Genomic DNA, 25,593 nt, shown 5'->3' on the forward strand with positions numbered 1-25,593 from the left:
TGAGCAGTTATGGCCCTAAATACATTGGGTTCTGCTCATTGGTGAATATAAATCTGGCATCCTCTGCCTATGTTCTGTTCTGTTCTGTGGGCTACTTTCTAGCTGTGTTAGGCTAGCACAGTGTTGCAATTTTTAGTTAATTTGAATTAAGATTGGATGGAAAATTACTTTATGTGGATGTACTCAGTTCTTTTCATTTTCCTAGAACCCTGCAGTGGTAGGCTGTTTATGTAGCAGTTAGGGAACTGACCCCAAGAGAGTCTTACTTGTCCAAAGCCACTCTATGGCTGGGTAGAAATTTGACCCCAGGTTTCTGTTGTCCAGTATGATTTTTCAACAGAGCTCCTGTGCAGTGTTTTGCTATTGCCAAAAACATACATCGAAGTTTTCACTTGGGGGTATGATATTGTTGCTGATTGAGTGTCTACCATTGTCAACAACAACAATTTTTATATGGTTATAGACCTGGTAAGTTAGTATCTATTTACCACCTGTTTGCTGCTTGCACACTTATGATGAACTAGCTGTAATTTGTTACTGGTGGCCCCTGGTCACATTACTACACTTTTGATTTTTTTCTATGTCTCTGCCACACCCACATTTCCAGCCTGTTTTGGCAGAACAGATACTACAGATTGCTGACTTCCCACTGTTGTGTGCAACCAATGATACATTTACAAGCAGTCACCAAGTAACAGTCATTGGAGGCAGTAAGATATGGAGTAGTAATCTAGAGCGGCTGGTGTGTATGTTTTTTGCCTTTTTCAGGAGAGTGATGCAGTTTTTGCATATATCAAATATTGACACAACTGTGAAGTTACCCCCTTGAGCCAAAACCCAGGAAGTCCATGCACGAATCAAAATATCTATCTTCTGTCATAGCTGTTGTGTCAAGCATGTCTGTTGGCTGTGGACAGCTAACCTGCCACAAATGTGGGGGACTGGCGCTTTTGTGCTGGTCTTAAGTGCAGTTGCTTGTTCACATGATACATGATTTTCAAACAAGGTGCTGGGGTTTTGTGATAATGCTTTTTAATGGGTGAATGTTAAGAAGGAATGACGCCAGCATTTCCCAGAGTGTGGCCCCCCAAAGAGTATTCACATGCTGCAATGCTGGGAGGGAAATTACTGCAACTCTCCACGATTTATAGAATAAATCCTGGTAAGTGATACAAATTCTACTAGTTACAAGTGTTTCACCTACACCATTGTGCATGAACTGATGTTCGCATGCTGCTCTGTTACTACTGGATGCAGCCCACTCCTTAAGTTCAAATCCAAACTCTGCCTGTATCCAAGCAGAGAGAGAACTGATCACTAGTCCTGCTAAAAGGAAGAGTTTCTTGTTCATACAAGCATCTGCATCACTATAACCATGGAGCTAAAGGCAAAAAGCCATCTCATTGCATTTATATCCTGCCTCTCTAGTCGCCATGGAGCTCCAGGTGGTATACATGGTTCCTTCTTCCATTTTATTCTTACAGCATCCCATGTGATAGCTTAGGCCAAGAAGGCTGAGGGGGATAAACCTATGTTATCCTAATTGAATGCTGTATCTGAGCCACAGTGGCTCTCTACAATCTTGGCAGCAGAGCGGAGGTCTCTTTAAATCAAATACAGTATTTTACCCCATTTCAAGCAAAAAGGCTCAAGAGCAGCTTATATTAGATCAAGAACAAACAAGATACCCACAGGCTTACAATCTAAAAGACCCAACACAAAAGAAAAAAGATGGGAGGGGAACAAGCACACTTGCACACCATTTCTTAAATTACAAAGTTCTTAGACCAGCCTGAATGGAAACATTTCAAGGAGAGGAAGAGCCAGACAAAGAGGACCTCTGAGCTGAGATTATGGAGTGGCCCTGCGTCCCATCTTCTGCTGCAACCTGATGGATTGGCTGCTGCTTTACCAGAGGACAGTGATAGGGGAGTGGAGATAGTAGCATAAAATATAAAGGAGAAGGGAGCCAAGTTGAGGATGTATGAGAAATGCTAGACTAAGAAGGGTTATTAGACTGATCCATCTGCCAGATCTCAGCCCCCACAAAGGCTTGGGTTCATGAAGTTGTTGCAGGAACAGGAAGCAATGTTGTAGTCTAACAGCTTATGAATGTTCTTCAAGGGGGGTTTCCCTTCATAGACAAGCCACAGCTGTTCTTTCTAGATGCTCTCCCGTTGCTGAACTCAGGCTCTGCTAAAAATACCACTTAGTTAAGCCCTGACCTAGACATTTCTTGACTTTCTCTCTCTCTTGTATAGTGTGTGTGTGTGTAAAAGAGAGAGACTCCCTGTTCTTCAAACCCTGCACTCCATTGGGAGAGGACTGTGTAATTGCTCTTTGTACAAGTGGTGAAAGAGTCACTTCCCAACTGCCCTAATGCCAATATTTACTTGCCTGTGATAGAGATAACAGATACTGACTAGAAGACCAAGAGAGACAGAAAGGAGCAAGAGAAAGGGTTCTGGGACTGGTAGTTTTCTAACTTCCTCCTGCACTTACTTTGTCTCAGATGAGGACAGGGGAAATGCTAGTTTAACTAAAACATGCTAATTTGAAATCTCCAAAGACTTAAATTCTAAATGTTGAGCTGAGTGTTCCTAATTTCTTTCAATCAGAAATGCATGGCTAATTCAGTCTATGGCCTTAAGCTACTCCTCAGAAGTCCAAGAATCAAGAGACATTTGGTCACAAGGACCATAAATGTATTGGCCCTAAGTGAATAATTTTGTCAGTGAAACTCATCTCATGGAAAGTGAACATGATGTAAGAATTGTCTTGCTGGATTAATCAAGTCTATTATTCTGTTTCCAGAAGTTAATTAGTCAGATGTCCCTAGAAGCTCACAAGCAAGGCAACAGAGTAATAGTCACTCCCTATTGTTCTGTTCATCTGGTAGTCAGAGATATAGTGCCTCTGAACGTGGAGGTTCTATTTACCTAAATTAGCCTATGATGAACCTCACCTCCATTTAATTTGTCTAATCCTTTTTAGCATTTAACCTGCTAGTGACTGTCCCCACATCTTGTGGTCCAGTACTGTGTAAAGAGGTGCTTCTTTTATAAGTCCTGGAGCTACTCTCAGTCAACCACACTGAGTTCCAGTATTATGAAAGAGAAAGACATTTCTTTCTTTAGCTGCTCTCTCCCAACATTCATTATATTATAAACCTGCCCCCCCTTAAAGTAAAACCCTATGTTCTCAAGCCTTTCTTCATAGGATGGTGCTCTCAGCACTTGAGTTTAGCTGTCTTTCTCTGCTCTTTAGAACCTTATGAACTTTTTCTCAATCTCAGTAATGATCATTGTATGTGTCTTTAAGGAATTCCACTGCAATCTTGAGAAGAATTACCCATATGTATGAAAATTATGTAAACCCATTAAAAGCCTGTTCCAAGTGGCTGATCAAGATAACTTTTTTTTAAAAGTTAGTGTTCGAACCACAAAAGAATTAGTCTCGGTGAAGGACTTGTAGAATGCAGGCATATGCATGTATGGTGGTCATCATGCAATATCAAGTGTAACTTATATGTGGAAAGGAGAAATCACAGATAAGATAAATACAGATAAGGACATAAGAAGAACCCTGCTGGATCAGACCAAAGGTCCATTTAGTCTAGCAGTATGTTCCCACAGTGGTCAACCCCATGCCTATGTGAAGCTGACAAGCAGAACAATAGCACTCTCTCACTCATGTTCTCTAGCAGCTGGTAATTGGAGGGATGCTGACTCTAGTACTGGAGGCAATATATACCCATCGTCCCTAATAGTCAATTGATAGCCATTGTGAATATGTGAAGAAGTACTTCATTTTGTGTGTCCTGAATCTCCCACTGTTCAAGTTCATTGGATGACCCTGGGTTCTAATATGAGAGAGAGAGAAAATATTCTCTCCTTTCCACTTTCTCCACAACATGCATTATTTTATACACCTCTATCATGTTGTCACTTATTTGCTTTCCTCGCCGCCAAGCAAAAAAGCCTCCAATATTGTAACCTTTCCTTGTTGGGGAGTTGCTCCAACCACTTGATCTTCTTGGTTGCCCTTTTCTGAACTTTTTCCAGCTTTGCAATATCCTTTATGAGGTGTGGTGACCAGAACTGTGCACAGTATTCCAAGTGCAATTGCACAATTTAATAAAAGTCATTATGATATTGGCATTTTTACATATGATTTTTTCCTAATGCTTTATACGAGATTCCTTTCCCAACAAAGCTAAACTGGATGGGGCCATGGTTCAAGTTATAAACAGGCTTTACCTATACATCACCAGGTAAAAAGGTCTCAGAAGGGCTGGATCTTAGCTGCTGTCAGAGTACACAATACTGGGCAAGACAGACCAATGGTGTGACTCAAGATAAGGCAGGTTGACATATTCACCTCATGTTACTTAAAGCAATAGTTTCCATGAAGGCAGTTCTCACATATGAAACTACAAGTCAGTAAGTGATAAGCTGTCAAGAGTGATGTACATGTATATGTGAATCAGTCCTTTGTCTTTGCTTCATATGACAAGCTAACTATATTATTTTATTTTTATTATAAAGATACAAACACAGTTTACACATCATACTACACCGCACAATCCAATATTCACTCGTGCAAACTTTTATATGATTCTACATTAAGATTAAAGTTATTTCTTAATATATCATGCAAGTACAAATATAAATATAACATTCTCTTAAAATGTATATTAAGTTGCATGTTTAAATTTATATAGTATAAATAATCAAATTATTAATTTATTGACAGCTGTTAAACAGCTTTAAATAATTCTAATATATATTCTTTTTACATGTACTTAATAAAGGGGGACCACTGATTCTCAAATTGCTCATTTCTTTGTCTACCTTCCCTTAAGTGAACCATTTCAGTTAATTTTGTTTTTGTGACCAGATACCAGATTTTATTGGATCATTCTCATTCTGTTTGAATTATTTGAGTACACCATTTAGCTGATATTATTTTATTGGCAATTAACAAAATCCCAACTAAAGTCCGATGTTCTGGTCTTACATCTTTAACCAACTCTGCTCCATCAATTTGAGTGAGTCAATCACCATGTAAGGCTTTCACTACCAGGGAAAAAGGAATTTCCAGGCTGCCAGGAAGTTGTTCAGAAATTACACCCTGAATGGCAGTGTATGATCCTGTGAGCAGATGTATTCCAGAATAGGATCACAGAAATTAAGACTGGAAATAGACCATGTGGAGGCAGTTGAGTGAAATCTCTGCAACAGGATTCCCTAAACATATGGTAATTCCTGTATTTTAAGACAGGGCAGCCAAATGTCCTGTGCTTTAAGAAATACGCTTTATAATAGGACATGTATATTATTTAATAAAGCACAAGATAGCAAGTCATGTTTATTAGGTGTTCTGAGACCAAGTGATCTAATATATGCATGGGATCCTGCTTGTTCAGTTGGTTGCTTATGCCACCAAGATAGCTGAAACCAAAAATTCAATAAAGGGAGGGAGGGAGAGAAGCCAGCATGGGTGAGATAATGAGATCCTCAGCCTTACTGTCCCTGACACACTGTGACCTGGTTCCTGTTTCTTCATTCTGGTTCAACATTAACTCAGGCTGGGCTGCAATAGTCCCTCTGTTTCCTCTGCAATTCTCCTGCAGTCAGGAGCACACACAATGGGGCAGAGCAGAACCAGAATGCTGAGGACCCTTCTCCTTGCCAGCCTTCTGCACCTCACACTGACCTATGACCAGGGTAAGGTATCAGGAATATGGAGGGAAGGAAGAAAATAGATCAACAAAAATTCCACTATACTGTAAGCAAACAATCCTAAAAATGCATGCTAGGCAAGGGGTGCTGAACTAGGGGTTCTGAGAAAACATGCTTAGTATTGTGCTGCAAGGCTAGAAGAGCAAATCTTAATTAGTTAATAGTTCATCTGCAGACCTCCTACATTAGAAGCACATTTGGGAGTTCAAGCATCCAGGAGACAGAAGATAAGAAAGTGCCTTAAATTGAGTCAGACTATTGGTTCATGTAGCCCCTGTTGCCTACACTGACACAGCAGCTCTCCAGGGTTTGGGATGGGGGTCTCTCCAAGCCCTGCTCAGAGATGCTGGGGATTGAACCTGGAACCTTCTGTATGCCAAGGGGAGGCTCTAGCACTCAGCTACAGCCCTTCACCCTATCAGCAGCCATTTGAAAGAGACTGCCAAGGCAGAGCTGAGATGAATGGACATGGCAGCTGGAGAGAGGCATTCATGTCACTCCATATTTCAGAGACTCCCAGCTTTGAAGCAGGAAAGACCTGGGGTGATTGTTGCAAAAAGATGAAGGTGGGCAGGGCAGGGCTGTGACTGAAATTTCCCTGCCTGGCACTTTTTACTTTACTTGTATATTTGAGTATGCGTACCTGAGTACAGAATACACAGGAGTTACACCATACAGAAGTGCGTAAGTGTGTATTTTTCCATGCTTCTTGTTGGAAGGTTGATAGTATGGGGTGGGAGGAGAGAAGAGGCTCCTTAATCAGTCCCTCTTGCTGCAGTTCTTTATCTCAACAGAACGACTGTTCTTTACCCTGAATGGAGTTAACAGAAACATTGCACCCACCAGGAGATAAAATGTACTTCTCCAGGCCTTGAATACCTTTTTGAGTGTGTGTGTATTGGGGAGGGGAGCTGAACCACTTACTATCCCTTTACTACTCTTTTTCTGAGAAGCAGCATGTGTTCTCTGGATTGCATCCAACTCAATTATACATTGTGTGGACCCACAAAAATTGATAGACCTCTGTTCCTCATACCCATTCATTTCAATAGTTCTACTCCGAGTATGATTAATGCTGAAGTGGACACAGCCCTCTTTCTGCGATACTAACTTCCAGAGGAGTAGCTGTCTTAGTTTATTGCAGCAAAAGCAATGGCAGATGCAGATGAAATGGACTCTAGTGCATGAAAGCTTCTGCTAATTTGTTAGTCTTTAAGCTGCTATAAGACACTGTTGTTTCTGTGTCCAACAGAGGAGACTCAGTCAGAGACCCTATATCACCCTACCCTAACCAGGTGCCCTCCAGATCTTGCTGGACTACAATCCCCATCATCCTGGACCATTGGCCATGCTTGCAGTGGTTGATGAAGTAGGAGTTCGAAAACAACATTGCAGAGCACCAGACTAAGGAAGCTGTATCTGTTCCAGTCCAACTTCTAGCTCACTGCTATCTGTTGCAGGGTACCCTGTGAAGTTTTTCTCTCATCCTTCAGAAACTGCTGCTAGATCTTGGTATGCGGAACTGGGTCCAGCTGGCAGGCCACATCCTTATATCCTCTACCTGCCCCACTCCTGTGGGCCATATTTGCCAGGTGGATGGGGGGCAACCACAATGGTGTCAGGTGGCACAATGCTTTGAAGCCCCTGATTGTTGGAAAGTTCAAAGTGTCACACAGAGCTCTTTGCAAGTGGCTTGCCAAGAGCACTGCACTGTGTTTTGAGATCCTGACAATCAGCTGATCATTGGTGCTTCAGAAGCCAAGTGTGCAGCACTCCTGAAGCCCCACCAATCAACTGATTGGCAGGGCTTCAGAAGCACTGCACTGCACTGCACATGGAGCTTCTGAAGTACTGGCAAACAGCTGACAGGCAATACTTTAGAAGCCCCTTTTGTCCCAGCTCAGCCACCTTTTTCCTGCTCAAAAAATGAAATGGAAATGGACTGCCTTCAAGTCGATTCCGACTTATGGCGACCCTATGAATAGGGTTTTCATGGTAAGCGGTATTCAGAGGTGGTTTACCATTGCCTTCTTCTGAGGCTGAGAGGCAGTCATTGGCTCCAGGTCACCAGTGAGCTTCATGGCTGTGTGGGGATTTGAACCCTGGTCTCCCAGGTTGTAGTCCAACACTCTAACCACTACGCCACACTGGCTCTCTTTACCTGCTCAAATTAGGTGTTATATATATAACATCAGCCGATTGGCAGGTAGTAGGGTTGCCAGGTCAGAAACATCCCAAACCCTGAGATTTCAGGGGCGGACCCTAGTGATGTCATGGGGTGGGACTCTAATGATGTCATGGGGATGGGGCTCTAGTGATGTCATTAAGCATGATATGTTAAGCATCAACCACAGTTGCTTGGAGCATACCACTCAAACAAACAAAAAGTTTCTGATTGGAAATTAAGATAGAAATGACTGTGTTCCCAAGTCCAGCTGAAGTGATGGGATCATTCCTTCTCAAAGTTAAGGTACAGACATATAATTATAAAATGATATCAAAAATTTAATATGTATATGAACAGTCAATATAAAATCCCTATAGATATTTTCATATAATAATAAAAAAGGCTAGCAAAATAATAGAAAAATCGGTGCCCGTATACAATAAAATACAAAATATATGATATAGTCAAGATAATATCAATGTAGAGATAAAGGGCAAATTGTGAACAGTGGCCAATACGCATAAGTCAATGCCCATATGTAATAAATTGCAAAATGTATAACATAGCCAAATGCGTTTCGACAATTAGTCTTCTTCAGTGGCTTTCATGATGAGTATACACTGCAAAGGGCAAAAAATAAAATTAAGAACATTAACTACTAATGGTGAATGCCTCCAAGTGAAAAATGTTGTACAGCTGTTAAAACAGATGCCATAAATCCACTTACTTTTGTGTATTATGTTCTAAGATATGAACTGATACGTGGGATATTCATTAACTCAGTTGTTCTGCATGAAAATAATAGTGAATTAAGTTACAAACTAATACAATAGAAATTTTAACAATAAGTGAAATAATTTTGTATATAGAGATTATATTTTATAAATATATAAAATACATACCATTTCCTTCTGTCAGTCAATTGTAAAAAATATATTGACAATTTTGCCAACGTAACATATCCCAGGGATATTGCTGTATTTTAAATATCTAATCCGCCAAGTCATTGTAGGAGGGTAAGCCTGCAGATGTAACACAGCTGTGAGAACTACTCCTCCAGCCACTCGGTACATGCCATATCTCAGCTGAATTTGCTCAACTATTTTGCATTAACCCCTCATGGGTTACCGGAGACCACCATAAGAATACTTAGACCACCTGTATGCCAATAAACTGTCTAAATAACTATAAATTAACATACAAAAATTCCAAAATGCAGATCAGACATATACTCAGCAAGGAATTACTGATACAGGAACCCAAAAAACTTCTTGTTACAGCAAAAGGGCCCAAACTGGTTCTTGTTACCACAAATGGGCCCAATTTAAATCTTAATTTAGTCCATTTGGCACCATCATCTTCAAGAAGTATATCCAAAATAATTCTCTTCTTTTCAATTTTGCTTCCAGTTGTCTTCCTACTCTTGTGACCTTCTAAATAATCCAAACTTTTACATCATTTTCAGTATGTCCACAGCTTATGAAATGTTTTACCATGGGAGCATGCAGTCTTCCATTTTTAATGCAACTTTTATGTTCACTAATTCTCATTTTGATTTTTCTGGTTGTCATTCCCACATACATGAGATTACAAGGACATTGTACAGCATATACCACTCCCTTAGTATTGCAATTATAAAACCCTCTAAGGACATACCTCTTGTTGTCAACCTGATTAGTGAACTGTTTTAATTTGGTGCAATTGATACAAATACTGCACTGGTTACATGGAAAATTTCTGGTTGCTTTATCGGACAAAATGGAATGCCTGTTTCTGTCGCTCATATTTTTATCAATATCACTATGGACTAAAAGGTCTTTCAAGTTGGAAACACGTTTGAATACAAATAGAGGTTTCTCTTTACATCTGGAAATATCAGACAGTAGATCACAATACTTCAAAATAATTGGTTGGATTTGTTCATTGTACCCATCAAACATGCTTCCAATGTATTCAAACGTCCAATAAAGCAACAGGAAATTTTCCATGTAACCAGTGCAGTACTTGTATCAATTGCACCAAATTAAAACAGACTTGAGGGGGTCCCAATCAGTGTAGTGATGGGTAGAGGGAGATATGCCGTTGTGAGGAGGACTTGCCAGGTAAGGGGAATGCGGCCCAGGCAGTTAACGGCTGTGCCCTGTTCCGGTCCTCCCCACACCTGCAGATTTGTTGGTTGCCCTATCAGCCAGCTCTCAGACCTATGGAAGCTGCTCCTAAATGCCAGATTGACACACAATAAGGTATCCCTCATTCACAATTTAATTGTGGATGAGGCAGCCGATCTGGCATGTATAACCAAGACTTGGGTAGGTGAGCAGGGAGGAGCCAGTCTCTCTCAGCTATGCCTGCCAGGGTACCTGGATCAGCATCAGGGCAGACCTGAGGGTCGGGGAGAGGGGGTTGCTGTGGCCTATAGGAGCTCCATCTCCCTCTGCAAGCACCCTGTCCATGTGACTACTGGTCTGGAGTGTTTCCACCTTGTGTTGGGTCAGCGGGGATTCTGTTGGTATACCACTCACCCCGCTGCCCAACAGACTCCTTAGCTGAGCTGATGGAGGTGGTCTTGGGTGTACTGTTGAGATCCTCAAGAATGTTGGTTCTGGGGGATGTCAACATCCATGCCGAGGCCACCTTATCCAGGGCAACTCAGGATTTCATGGTCTCCATGACAACCATGGGACTGTCCCAATATGCCATTGGCCCAACACATGTAGCAGGGCATACTCTAGACTTGGATTTTGCAACTGGACATGGAGATGGTGATCTGAATGTGGGGGGCCTTACATCAGTCCCTCTGTCATGGACAGATCACTGCTTGCTGAAGTTTAGACTTACAACGGCTTTTCCCCTCTGCAAGGGTGGGGGACCTATTAAGTTGGTCTGCCCCCAGAGACTAATGGATCTGGATGGTTTCCAAAGGGCTCTGGGGAGTTTTCCAGCTGATAGAGCCGGTGCTCCTGTCGAAACCCTGGTTGAACTGTGGAATACAGAAATGACCTGGGTGGTTGACACAATTGTTCCTGAGTGCCCTCTCCTGTGTAGAGCTCGTACAGCTCCATGGTATACCCCAGAGCTGACAGTGATGAAACAATATAGGAGATGGCTTGAGTGCAGATGGAAACGAACTCCTAGTGGATGCAAATACACGCTGGTAAGTGCCTATGGTAAGCTGTATTTAGGGGCAGTGAGGGCATCAAAAAAACAATATTTTGCTGCCACTATCAAATCATCAATCTGCCGCCCAGCAGAGCTCTTCAGAATTGTCCAGGGGCTATTACACTCTGGCCTCAGGGACATGGTAGAACCATCTGAGGCCCGCTGTAATGAATTTGCTAGGCACTTCCAGAATAAAATCTTTAGCATCCGCCAGGACTTAGACTCCAGTGTTATAGCAGGTGAATCAAGTGAGGTATCCAGAGCACAGCCTTGTCCCGATTTCTTGGATGAGTTTCAGTTGGTGCAGCTTGAGGACGTTGACAAGGTGCTTGGACAGGTTGTGCAACCACTTCTGTGCTGGATCCTTGCCCTTCTTGGCTAATAAAAGCTAGCAGGGATGGAACAGGCGGCTGGGCCAGGGAAGTGATTAATGCCTCTCTGCGAGAGGGGGTGGTCCCTAGCTGCCTGAAAGAGGTGACAGTGAGACCACTCCCTGGATGCAGAAGACCTTAATAATTATTGGCCAGTAGCAAATGTTCCATTCCTGGGGAAGGTCCTTGAATGAGTGGTGGCAGGCCAGCTCCAGACACTCTTGGATGAGACTGATTATCTGGATCCATTTCAGTCGGGTTTCAGGCCTGGTTTTGGCACAGAAACAACCTTGGTCGCCCGGTATGATGACCTCTGTCGGGAGAGAGACAGGGGGAGTGTGACTCTGTTGATTCTCCTTGATCGCTCAGCTGCTTTTGATACCATCAACCATGGTATCCTTCTGGTGAGACTACCTGAGTTGGGAGTGGGAGGGACTGCATGGCGGTGGTTCTGCTCCTACTTGGCAGGTCGCCTCCAGAAGGTGGTGCTTCGGGACCATTGCTTGGCATCCTGGACTCTCCAGTATGGGGTTCCACAGGGGTCAGTTCTGTTCCCTATGCTGTTCAACATCTACATGAAACCGTTGGGTGCAGTCATCCAGAGCTTTAGAGTGTGTCGCCATCAGTATGCTGATGACACGCAGCTCTATTTCTCCTTTCATCTTCATCAGGTGAGGCTGTCAATGTGCTGGTGTCTGGCTGCGACAATGGACTGGATGAGGGCTAACAAACTGAGGCTCAATCCAGACAAGACTGAGATACTGCTAGTGAGTGGTTCTTCTGACCGGATGGTGGATGTTCAACCTGTCCTGAATGGGGTTGCACTCCCCCTGAAGGAGCAGGTTCGTAACTTAGGGGTTCTGTTAGAGGCTCAGGTAGCCTCGGTGGCACAGAGTGCATTCTGCCAACTTCGGTTGCTGGCCCAGCTATGCCCCTATCTGGACAGGGATAACCTGGCTTCAGTTGTCCATGCTCTGGTAACCTCCAAGTTAGAGTACTGCAATGCACTCTACATGGGGCTGCCTGTGAAGACGGTTTGGAAACTGCAGCTTGTGCAAAATGCAGCGGCCAGATTGGTAACAGGGACCAGACAGTTCAATCATATAAAACTGATTCTGGCCCACTTGCACTGGCTGCCTGTATGTTTCCAAGCTCGATTCAAAGTGCTGGTTTTAACCTATAAAGCCTTACATGGCTTGGGACCACAATACCTGATGGAACGCCTCTCCCAACACGAACCCACCCGTACACTATGCTCAACATCAAAGGCCTTCCTCTGGGTGCCTACTCCAAGGGAAGCTGGGAGGATGGCAAAAAGGGAGAGGGCTTTCTCAGTGGTGGCCCCCAAATTATGGAATGATTTTCCTGATGAGCCCTGCCTGGCGCCAACACTTATCTTTTCGGCACCAGGTCAAGACTTTCCTCTTCTCCCAGGCATTTTAGCATGTGTTTTTAAATTTATTTTTTTAAGTGTTTTTAAATTTGTATATTTGTTTTTAATGTTTTTAATAGTTGTAAACTGCCCAGAGAGCTTCGGCTATGGGGCGGTATACAAATGTAATAAATAATAATAATAACTGAAATTGTTTACTGTGAATGCTTACCAAGATCCTTCCTGCTGTGATCTTCAGTTCTAGATTTCCTGGTATATTATTGTTGAATGGCAATATTGCTGCTCCTGAAAGTTATACACTCACTCAACTTCTGATATACAGAAAAACAGGAAAAGGAACTGTTTTCAGGATTTGCAATGGGTTCTAGATGTTCCCTGGAAGTCAGCAAATCTCTTGTCAATTAGAACCCTCACTTCACTTATTGGATAAAACCTGAAAGGGCAGGGATTAGAGCAGCCAAATTCTAACATACGTTGCGGGGTGTGTGTGACATTTTGGTGTATATCTCTTGAACCAGACCACTTAGAAACTTAATTTTTTTTAAAAAAAAGAAAGCTAAGAGTCCAGAGATTGGGGTGACTTGAAGAGCACCCCCCAAAACCACAGTCTCTGGATGAAAACCAGACACATGGCAATCCTAGCAGGTAGGAATGGTATGGCCAAAATGGCCAGGTGGGCCTAACTAGACCCATAGGCCACAGATCCCCCACCCTTTACCTAGACTGAAAGTTGTAATATCTAATGTGAAAAATAAAATGAGAAGACTAGAAAGGTTCAGATAATGGGGTTAGGCAAACAGAGACCAGCCCATGTGCCACCAAAGAGGCAATCACAGCATGAGAGCTGAACATATGTCTTTCTGCACAAACAGGAATAGGGGAAGTGTGTATAGCACAGGAAGAGACCCTGCCATTTGAAAGCAGTCAGTTCTGAGCACAACCCTGACATTAAACTCAGCAAGAGACCTGGCTCTGCCACCCTAAGACCAGAATAGCCTGGTAATAGTATTTCCTATTTGTTATTATTTGTATTGATTACTGATAGGAAAACAAAAACAATAGTACAGTGTGTGTGTTTTTAAGAGAGCAGGTTTTTAAGAGAGCAGATAAGCAAAATCATCCTCTTTGCAAATATCCATACCCAATAATCCCCTCCCCACAAAGGAATGTGGTTGATTTTCATATGTTGATTAAAGTTTAGCCCAATGGGTAAATAAAGCAAAAGAATCAGCAAATAAAACAAAGGGAAATAAAATAAAAAATGGTGGAGGAAAGGGACCTTTTTGCATGTAGGTGAAAATTTGGAGAGAAATTAATATTGAGTTATATCCAATGCTATGCACGCAGTGTTCCACTCATATAATGGGTCTTCTTCCAACCCTCTGGAGCAAATTTTGAGAGGAGGGGAGGGGCTTCAGGACAGAAGAGAAGAAGGGAAAGGTCTGTTGCACAAGCGGACATCTGCTGTCCTAGTGGAACAGCAGTGCTGGATACGACCCATTGAGTTATAGAAGTGGAATTGGAAACTGGTAATTTGATGTAATTTTCTGTCCTGTCTGTTGTGACAGAAAGAAGTCAATTAGGTTGATGATCAGCATTACATTTGTAATCAGACAGCTGGAGCCTACAAAGGGAACAGAAGCACAGGAATGCTGAGGCATGAAACCTTATACCACAGACATGATAATTTGCCTTCCTACACCATGTGGTCTCACTCAGCTGGTTGAATCATCTGGAGTTTTTCTTTGTAGCCGCTTTCTGCACTTCTCCTAATGGCCCACTGTGGTCTGGGTTGTGTAGTCTGATCTGTATGTGTTTGTGTTGGGGTGTCAAATTAATGCATAACCCTGCCTTCTCAGAGAGGACTGGCCTTAGGGTCCTTCCCACTGATTGTCTAGACATTTCTTTAAAAAATCTCCAGAGGCACAACTGAAAAGGATGAATCTCTCTCTGGTTCATCAATGATTGATTGATGGGTGTTCTGCTCTTGCTAGTATTTCTTGATCAGAAGCAAGCACTCTCCTTGCTGAAGCGCCCAAGACGAGCCAACAAGGGATTCCTGGAAGAGATGCGCAAAGGCAATCTAGAACGGGAGTGTCTAGAAGAAATTTGCAGCTATGAGGAGGCCCGAGAAGTCCATGAGTCTACTATCCAAACAGTAGGTATTTGAAGTTCCTTTCTGCAAAACAAGACTAGTTAGTCACATTTTCAAGAGCCCAGCTACCAATGAGAGGGTTGCTCCCAGTTTCCTAAGGAGAGATGGGTTTATTTAATTCAGCCTTCCCCAACTTGCCACCCTCCAGACTACAACTCCCATCATCCCTGACCATCAGCCATATTGGCTGAGGCTGATGGAAGCTGGAGTCCAAGATATCTGTAGGGCACTAAGATGAGGAAGGCTGGTTTAATTCATGCGGTCATTATGCTGGAGCTATATAATCTCATCATTGCAATAGATTTAATTTGTGATAGCAGAAGGAAAATCAAACCTGTCGCCTCTCTTATTGATTTATAACACACATGCCTGATGCTTCCTTCAGAGAGCCCATAGTGCTCTCTAATCCAGGCAATTTTCAGGGCCAGGGCTTCCTAACATCAGCAATAGAACTGCATTATTTGACTTCAGGTAAATCTTTAGCATTTCTTCTAAGTGAACAATTTTATTTTGCAGGATATATTCTGGACACAATACACAGGTATGTTTGTTTGAATCTGTCAAATACCCTGGTGTTTGTACATTCTTTGCTGCTGAACCTTATTCCAAGATCTGGCTTTCACAGAATCTGGAGAAGTCTATCTCTAAGTCAATGGCCAGGATCAGCCTTAGATACTCTAGAGCAGCTATTCATATGCATACTTATTATAGGACGATCAAGTTACAAGCATAATACTAACAGTTCTTAATTGCTCCTCCTTCCATTTTTGATCTTGGAGCTCTTGGTCTGGAAGTCCAATTCCTCCAGCTTATCCAGCCTCACTCGTTAAATTGACCAAATTATTAAGACCTTCTTTGCCTGTAACACACACACACACACACACACACATACTCTTTCCGCAGTCATGTCAGCTAATTTCCCCCAAATTGTGTCTCCTAGTTTTCTGTCTCTCCCTTCCCCTCCAGTAACCACCAACACCCAATGCTTCAAAGTTTTAATATGTTACAGCTCTTCACCCATTCATGTCTAACCTTCAGCCAACTAGACTTTTTGCCTTTCCCCTCCTGATGCCTCTGCTCCATTTGCTGGATCTTTGTCTCTGCATAGGATTAAGCTCTTCACCAGTCGCCTATCCCTTGCTATTTGCCAATTTTAAGCAACAAAACATATTAAGATGGCACTGATTAAAGCTGCCAAAGGTTTCAAAAACGGGAGACAGAAGTGTCTCCCTAATTCAGCCTTGTCCTATGTTTGGGTGAAATCCAACGTCTCATGACCAGACATCTCTTTGTGCAATAGGACCTCCTCCCCCTGCCCTCATAAATCTCCAGAGGGTCTCCCAACCCTCCACAGCAGATGGGGGGGCACCCAGAGGGCTGTAGCATGGAGGAGAGGAAAGAGAACTGTTGGACTATTGGACGTCCATTACCCTGGCAGAGAGACTCAGTGGGATATCATCCTTTTGGGTCTTGGAGCCAGAAAGGGAGAGTTGATTTACTTCCCCCAAGTCCATTAAAAGTGGACGCAGGGTTGTGCCATGACTTGACTGGTGAGAATGAAGTGGATGATGGTGAAAAAGCTTTCATGCTCTGTCCATTTTCCCCATAATAATTTGGGGAAGCCACAAGACTCGTCAGATTGCTTTTGACCTGATCATTCTGTAGCTGTTAGGAAAGGGAGATGCAGGACAGACAAAAGGAAATACATTTTCACACAGTGCATACTTCAATTATGGAATCAACTACTAGTTGTGTTGGCTTTATACTTGGGAACATGAGCAAAGAACATGAGCTACTAGCCATGATAGCTGTGCGTTACCTCCAGTATCAGAGAGAGTATGCCTCTGAATATCAGCTGCTGGGAATCACAAGTGGGGAGAGCACTGCTGTGCCCAGGTCCTTCTTATGGGCTTCCCATAGGCATCTGGTTGGCTGCTGTCAGAAGCAGAATGCTGGACTAGCTAGGCCTTTGGTCTGATCCAGCAGGACTGTTCTTACGCTGATATGAACTGAAGATCACTTTGAGCTGAATTTTATTCTTCTTTTCCCAGTGTGTAAGTCTCGGAGGCAGCACAGAGCAGCTCTTGATGAGTGTCTAAATGGTAAGAAGCTTAACAGTGAATCGATGATGCCTTGAGAACCTGCTCTCTCTGAAGGGACTGGAGGCAAATTCTAAATAGATAATGAGGTACTGATTGGGCAATATCACTGAGTGAGAAGCAGTACTTGCAGGAGAGTCCCTATGCTCTCCTAAAATCCCATAAGGACATGTCACACCATGACATTTTTAGCAGATATGCATTATTTATGTTCTGTTTATTATACTGTATTCATTACAATTATTTGCATCCCCACATTCAGGATACAAATCCTTCCAATGCAGATTACAAGTAACGTTGAACTACATCCAGAAATTCACAAAAGACAATGTGAAAACAACAAATTGTCAGGATCTGTTCCCATAGGGGCAGTTGGTGGCAGGTGACCCTCTGAGGGCCACTAAGAGGAGACCAGGTGGGATGGGAACAGCCTATGTACACACTAATACTGTAACTTGTGAGCAAGACAAACCTGAATTTTAAAATTGACAAATGCAATATAGAAGCTGCAGAGCCAGAGGCTGGTTCCTTGCTGCACATTTGCATCTCTAAAAACATGTGTTTGTCTGCCATAATGTGTGAAGTACCTTAATATAGCCTATAACAAACACATTCCTTATGTGTATGTATATGCTGTATCTTTAAACCACATCTGAAGCACATTTTATCCCTTAAAGCATTATGGGCACTGAAGTTTACCCCTCACAGAGTTACAATTCCCAGCAACCCTGAACAAATTATGAAGCATGTTAGCTGTTCCAAATTCTAGCATGGCTCCTCCTCCCTATATGAAATACAGATACATTTTTAAAAGATATTTACCCAGCATTATCTATCTTTTCTTTTCAGCACCAAGGGCAGCCTAGGAGCAAATCTTATATATGGAACATAGTTCAACATATAGTTTTATGTTTTGACATCATGTGCCTTTGGAGGGCTTTTTTCCCTGAAAGGTGGCCTAAACTTATTTAAATAAATAGAAATAAAATAATATACATAAAGACCTGAGTGTGTCTTGGAAGCTGATCACTTGATGACTGCCTTCTGAATGGTCCATCCCAATCTCACACCACTGATAGAAGTTGCATATAATTGCACACGGCGGTTTCTGTTTCTCTTGTCAGTTGAAACACAATGCTTTTCAACTGAGTTTAATGTCAGTTTAATGCTTTCTTTTGACAGTTTAAACACAATGCTTTTCAATTGAGTCAGTTTACACCTTCAGTTGTCCTTTCTGAAGTACAGAGTAATCATAGAATCATAGAGTTGGAAGGGGCCTATAAGGCCATCGAGTCCAAACCCCTACTCAATGCAAGAATCCAAAGTAGAGCATACCCAACAGGTAGCTGTCCAGCTGCCTCTTGAAATCCTTCAGTGTTTTAGAGCCCACCACCTCCCTAAGTCACCTAATCAAGATGAATCATGGGATGTGCATACATCTATAAACTAACTCTGGCTACATGTATTAGTCTAAACCCAAGTTAGGGAGTGAAATGAGATGTCCTGACTCTCTAAATATGCTGCTAACCCTTCTGTTTCATCCCATTCTGTGTTTTGAACTCCCAATAGGTGACTGTGCCCAAGATGTGGGGCAGAATTATAGGGGATCTGTTTCATTCACCAAGTCGGGAATTGAATGCCAGTACTGGTCCAGCAAATTTCCTCACAAGCCGGAGTAAGTTTGCTTGCTTGCAAAATGTTTCTGTACCATCCTTTGTCCAAAATAAGGATCCCAACATACCTTACAACAACAAGATTTCCATACAATTTAAAAAGAGAGCATTCAAAGCCAAAGTAAAATAAATGAAACAGGATTTTAGCGAATAAGATAAAAGACACTAAAAGCCTTGCAAAATAAAAGCATCTTAACTGCCAGCCTAAACAAACAGACAAACAAAGGACTAATCTAGTCTCCTTTGGGAGGGAGTTTGACGACTGGGGTGCTGCCACTGACCCATGTCCCCACTCATAACAGCTCTCTTGGGGGCAGAACGCAGGGCGAAGCTTCCAAAATTGACCACAATTGATGGGCGGGTTTGTGAAGAAGGAGGCACTCCTTAGGATGAGGACTAGGATGGAGAACCCAGTGCCCTCCAGATGTTATTGGACTTCAACTTCCATCAGCCCCAGCCAGCGTGGCCAACGGTCAGAGACTATGGGACAGATGGATAGTTATAGTTACTTACCATTCCTGCTGCACATAAATAAAATAAAATGCGAAGTAATGGATTTCATTTATAGGAGCTGTGCTGATCTTCTCACTGAGGAATCCCTAATAAGCTTCCAGGGAACACAGGAGTCTGCTGGAAGCTCCACAATAAGATGATCAGCAATAGCAAAGCCTTGTGTAACATTACCAATCTTTTCCCTGAAATGCACAGGCACAGGGGAATTTTGGGGTGCGCTAGGAGCTACATGCATGAATAGCACATCACATGAAAGTAAGTATGAATACCTGGAATCCCTTGAAATATTCAGGGTTTCTGTGGCAGTTTCTTGGAAAAAGAGTTGATGAAGAAAGGGCTCCCATAAGATGGAACCTTTGAGAATCAGTGAGTTATAGCAAAAATAAGGAGTCTTAAAGACTAATACATTTATCGCAGCAGAAACTTTCAAGGACTAGCATTCACTTCATCAAATGCATGAAGTGTTATCCTCAGTTGCAGGTGTATGTGTGTATATCTTCTTATCTAATAGAAATGTAAGCCCTGACGCCATCACACAGCATGATGTCGAGGACAGGGCAGGGCAGCAAAGAGCTCTGGGCGAGTGGGCAGGCTACCTGGCAGAGCAGAGGAGGTGGAGGAGGGGGCCATGCAGGCTGCAGTCACCATGCAGGCCACAGTGGAAGAGGAGGAGCCTGCGCATGTGGCAGTGGGTGGGAGGGCTGTGGCCTGGGCCAGGGCAGGTAGAAGGCTGCCACTGGCAGCAGTAGCCCTACAGCTGAGGCAAGCGGGTTGGCGTGAGGAGTGTGGGTGCCTGGGGGTGGCAAGGGGGAGAGTGTGTGTGCATCCGCATGCACGCACATGCGTGAGACAGAGTCTATCTCTGTGTGTGTGCGCACGCATGCATGTCTATGTGTGTGGGGATGCCTGGTGTGTTTATGTCTGTGTGTGCTTGTGGGTGCCTGGGGTGCTTGTGTGTATGAGTGAGTGTTTGGGGTGCCTGGTGTATGTGTGTGTTTGGGGGTGGGGGTTGGTGAGCAAAGTGAGCAGGGGGGGGTCTGCTCCCCTAGTGTGTGTGTGTGTGTGTGTGTGTGTTTGACACCTGCGTGTGAATTTGTTTTATGTGGGGAGATGGGCGCACAACTATCAACACACAGTCTTGACAGAAAAAGGCTTTGATCCAATTTCACATGCACAAGGGGAAATTGTACGCTGCGAGGTCAGAGGGAAATGAAAAAATACAGTCAGTGACAATTCAATAAGAGCTTGAATGCCTGCAAAATAAGCACAGTGACCCTTCCCAATAGCAATGAGCTACAAGACAGGAGATGGAGGGCCTGACCACCCTATATCAGCCAAATCACATTGGGTAAGGAACTCTGAAATCTCTGCGCAGGCATGTCTGCATTTCATTTGCATAACTATGTGGTGTGCGTATGCTGGGAAGTCATATCCAATCGCTGCTTTTCATCATGTATGCACAGTGAAATGCAGACATGTGATTACTATATGTGACTATCTATGTATGGGCTGGGCTTCGTCTCTCCCCCCCCCTTCTTCCTTTTTCATGTAGAGAAAAAAAAGCACGAAGTGCAATGTGGCCCTTGGAGCCAGAAGATCTGTAGCTTCCTTATTATAAACCCAACCTTAAGATGGGGAATTTCCTGTTTCTCTGTATTTCTTACTGTATTGTGGTTTCTTTTAGGTTCAACACAACAACCCATCCAGGTGCCAACCTCACTGACAACTACTGTAGGAATCCAAACAACAATGCAAAAGGGCCCTGGTGCTACACCCGAGACCCAGTAGTGAGAGCAGAAGAGTGTGCTGTGCCTGTGTGTGGTGAGCCTGTGTTGATACTCCAGTTAAAGTTTGATTAGGTCCCACTTCCAATATATAGGAGTATATACACAGATTCCCTTCTAAAACAAATGTAGATATAGCGAAGGAAAAGCACTCTGCACATGGTTAGAGGTTCACATTACTAACTACTCCATTATTGCTTCACATGTGAGGGAACTAGACCTTGGCATTCAAAACTGGTTCTAGACCTGAGCACTGGTGACCCCCCTAGTTCAAGTTAAGACCAGCATCTGACCTAACAAAGCCAAAGGAATGGGAAGCCCAGGATGCCAGGAGGATGGCTTCCTCGTACATAATTGTCAAGGCTCTAGAAATGAAATCATGGTGAATCTGTACAGTACAGAACTAGTACAGATAATAATGGTGCTCTATGGGCAGGGGACCAAAATCTCTAGCAGTGTGATATGCCTATGATCAGAGCATCAGTGCATGATTGCTCTCAATTAAAATATCCTTAGAATTAATGCTACATCATCCTACTTTTTCTTGAACTATGAAATTGAGCAGCCTTTCCATCATCATGTATTTTTTATTTTGCAGATTTATAAACCACTTCACAGCCAAAAGCTACTGAAGCAGTGTATGATAAGATAAAATAAGATAAAATACAAAAGATACAGTAGTCAATAAGTTAAAAAGTTAATATTCATACTTCAGAGAAAACCTTGTTAAACAAAACAATGTTCATGGTTACACCTTTATCTCATTCCTTTTTCAGGTGAGAATCGGACCACAGTTCCATTTTCTCCAAGGCCCCCGGTCCAAGACATAAAGGATCAGCAACCATGTGTGTCTAATAAGGGACTGCAGTATACTGGGACCCTCTCTGTCACCCTCTCTGGGGCCCGGTGCTTGCCGTGGGCCTCAGAACAGGCAAGAGCACTGAGCCATGGACAACCATTCCTGAGTTATGTCAATCTAGTGGAGAATTATTGTCGCAACCCAGATGATGACGAGGAAGGTGTCTGGTGCTACATAAACCATCCTAACATGACCTATGACTATTGTGACTTAAACTACTGTGGTAAGGAGTCTGCAAAAGACAAAACTCCGTTTGTTTTTGTGTGGCAAAGAGGAAAGGCTTCTAAAGATGAGATGGTAGAATGCTTTATCTGGGAAAATCAGATGTATGCTTGAAGTCATGTATACATGTGGGTATTTGCTAGCATGGCTGAAGCCTTACAAAGTCATGACTGGCTTCCACTCATAATGCTACTTAACTTTTTTCTGCTGGCCTGTGGCTGGGAAGTAGATGGGGTCGCTGGGTGGAACAGAAAACAGTGCTCCTACCCTTTAATAGCTATGTAGAACAGGGGTGGGCAGTCTTCAGGCTTGCAGCATCCACCTTGGTTTGTTGTCTTTACTAAAATCCTGAGGTCCACAAACCTGAGCCAGGTACAAAATATTGGCTCAGGCAGGTGGTCATATGCTAAGAAGTGAGTACCTCTGAGCATATGCTCAGAACAGGAAACTGTGATTAGTACCAGAACCAAACTTTTCAAACAAAAAACCACACCTGGTTTTCACCCAAGCATTCTTTTTCAGCAGCCTAATTTAGAACATGGGAAGCTTACATTGTTGCTATTGTCAGACAATTGGGGGCAAGAATCTCTTGCTAATGCAAATCACCCAAAGACCTAGTAGATCCCAATCTATCTTCTGCCTACTCCTGTTGTAGAACAGGCCACTCTGGAAGTAGATCTAGCAGGAAGACAGGAATAGGTGACTGATACTTTTACAAAGTATGTTCTCAATGTCCTTCTCCACACCGGTTTTCTCTTTCAGAAAGTTTTCTTGATGATGTGGATGATATGGATGAAGAACAAAGAGCCGGCCGGACTGTTGTTCAAGAACACAAAACCTTCTTTGATCCTAAAACGTTTGGTCAAGGAGAAGCAGGTGAGAAACAGGGTCAAGATAAAGCAAGCAAAAAAGGTATAAATAATGAAGTCATAGCTTCCTCATAGAATGTGCTACTGAATAATTGGACCCTCTTTTAATATCGGCATTGGGGCTGAAATGGTTTCCCTACTTGCTGATATTAAGATTGTCAACATCCTCTGCTCCTGCGGCTGTGTCTGTAACAGCATGGTAGCATGTAGAAATTAAGCAAGGAGAGAAAGATAAAAAAAATTAAGCAAGGAGGTAAAAAGTTTTACCTGCTATTTTTACATGTTAGGGAAGTACTTATCAACACATTTAAGGCATAGAAGAAGGAGTAGCAAAAAGACTTGGCAACCCTAACTGAAATACCAGTTTCATTTTGCTTTAAATAAATTATTAGCTTCTAGACTGTAAGTCCTTTGAGGTAGGGACCTGTCCTCTCATACTCTGGAAAGAGAATCCCTCTAGTATTATTACTATTGCCATAATCCTCTAGATTTATTAGCCTTTCTACAGGGGAAAAAATCAATAGACAGCTAACATAACATGAAAAAATATAATAAAAACAGCCAGTGCTTTTTTGGATTAAAAATGCGGTGCCAGTAGCCATATCTTGATAAAAATGCTGTGGGTGCCAGCACAAAATGGCTGCCATGAGCAGCAAAAAAGAAAAGGGGGGGAAAAGCATTGCAGTGCTCCATACCCAGTGCTGGATTTAGGAACAAGCAAGTAAGCCATGGCTTCGGGATGTTATAAGGGACCTCTAATTTTGTTGGCAATATCTCAGAAGTTTTATCATCACTGAAATTGTTTTGGCTTAAATAACCTTTCATATAAAACCCACCACCAAAATTCAGGACCCTGACCTCCTCATACCAATCCACACCCAATCCCATCAACTTCCCCTCCCGGGCTGCTGGACCACTTGCATCATCCACAGGTTGCCAAACCTCAACTCAGACCTCGAGAGAAGACAATGGGAGCGAGCCTACCAACGCATTCTAAAAACCCATTCCACACCAGGCACTGCTTCTGCTAATCCCCTCTTTGCCACTTCCTCCCCCCAAAATTTCTCTTTGAATCTTGTGTGTGATTTACAAAAGGAGACTTTAAGTTAGAGAAAGAAAAGCAGAACAAAAGATAGGAAAGGATGGCTGAAGTATCAAGGTTTGAGAGACGCAATTCATTTATTAAGACTCTCTTAATAATTGCCAGTGGCAAAGGGAAACAACAGGTTGATAGTTCAGGCTATTTAGATGGTGTCTCTATGGGAGCTAATTGTTAGAATCTTGACTTGGCTTAGGGCCTCAGTATGTCTTAATGCAGCCCTGTTCATACCGGTGTGTACAGTCACACAAGAAAACACTGAAAACAGGACAGTTAACCCAAGATAAAAAAGAATGTATCTCATAAATATCTCAACAAACAGCCCTAAGGGTAGGAATCAATGGGAAGGGGTTGATTTTCACTCATTGGTGGATGAATAGTAAGGGTGTTTTTTGGTAGAGCATCCCATAAAGTAGTTAAGTTCTGCTCCATGGTACCTGGAGTGAGGTGGTGCCTCTGTGTGTCAAGGCAACAGGGAAGCACAAACAGGAGAAGTCTCTCTCTCTCTAGAGAACACAAGGCAAAGGTCATTAAGGGCTTGAATGGGCCCTGGAAACAAGTAGGAAGCCAGGGCAGATGGGCAAGAATTGCTATGGGTAATTTATGGCTCTTATGCCCTATTCAGCCCTCTCTGTCACCACTAATAGAATGATAGAGTAGAAAGGGACTATAAACAATGAAGGGCAACGGTCACCAGTTTGGGGGGAACACAGGACACTGCTTTATACTGCATCAGACTATTGGTCCATGTAGTGCAGTATAATTACACTGACTGCCAGCTGCTCTCCAGGGTTTCAGGCAAGATTCTCTCCCAGCCCTACCCAGAAATGCCAGGGATTGAACCTAGGACCTTCTGCATGCAAGGCAGATGCTCTGCCAAAGCAGCTATGGGAGGGGTGGGTAGGAGGGAGGGCTGGATCTGTCAGTCCAAGCAGTCTGAGCCATTCCATGCCAAAAGCAGAACAACAGAAGCTTACAAGGTCACCAGTGTGTATGTAGATCAGATAGCTCCAGATGACTCAACTAAGTGAGACAAATAATACTTTTTCTTTGGAAGATAAATCCCCACAAAACTAGCTTTTTAGTCTCACCTGGGAAAAATCCCTTCCCAAATCCAAATATGGCATCAGCTGGAGTCTCCTGTGGTCCTGATGCACCAGGGGAGGGGAAAAAAAATAAAACTAGGGCTGCCATCTGACAAAGGAACCTGCTGTTAATTCCTTGTATGAATTTGAGTCAATACATTCATTTCTCAGTTAAATTTGTAAATGACCAAACCCAATTATTATGAAGCATACTTTCATCTTAGAATAGGCAATCCCTCCTGTCTGAATGGGGGGGGGGGAAGGGAAATGCCAGGATAAGTTTTTTATAAGTAAATCTGCCACTGTGACCAGAATAATCAATGGCACCTTTTTAGTTTATTAAACACTTTCTGAGCACTCACAGCCCTAAGTAAAACTGATGGAGATGCTAGCAGACATTT

The 25,593-nt window shown here is 42.9% G+C and overlaps 1 protein-coding gene across 1 annotated transcript in view; it reads left to right on the top strand.

The window, feature by feature from the left end:
* The first annotated feature begins 5,602 nt into the window (after nucleotides 1-5,602).
* F2 (coagulation factor II, thrombin) overlaps nucleotides 5,603-25,593 on the top strand; it is a 32,166-nt gene continuing 12,175 nt past the window's right edge. Inside the window, exons 1-8 of the mRNA XM_061610915.1 lie at nucleotides 5,603-5,729; nucleotides 14,829-14,992; nucleotides 15,506-15,530; nucleotides 17,041-17,091; nucleotides 18,658-18,763; nucleotides 20,959-21,095; nucleotides 21,835-22,140; nucleotides 22,902-23,015. Of these exons, the coding sequence (XP_061466899.1) occupies nucleotides 5,651-5,729; nucleotides 14,829-14,992; nucleotides 15,506-15,530; nucleotides 17,041-17,091; nucleotides 18,658-18,763; nucleotides 20,959-21,095; nucleotides 21,835-22,140; nucleotides 22,902-23,015 (982 nt within the window). The 5' untranslated portion in view covers nucleotides 5,603-5,650. The remainder of the gene's footprint in view (nucleotides 5,730-14,828; nucleotides 14,993-15,505; nucleotides 15,531-17,040; nucleotides 17,092-18,657; nucleotides 18,764-20,958; nucleotides 21,096-21,834; nucleotides 22,141-22,901; nucleotides 23,016-25,593) is intronic.

This window comes from Rhineura floridana, chromosome 2, assembly GCF_030035675.1.
Source record: "Rhineura floridana isolate rRhiFlo1 chromosome 2, rRhiFlo1.hap2, whole genome shotgun sequence".
Lineage (NCBI taxonomy): Eukaryota > Metazoa > Chordata > Lepidosauria > Squamata > Rhineuridae > Rhineura > Rhineura floridana.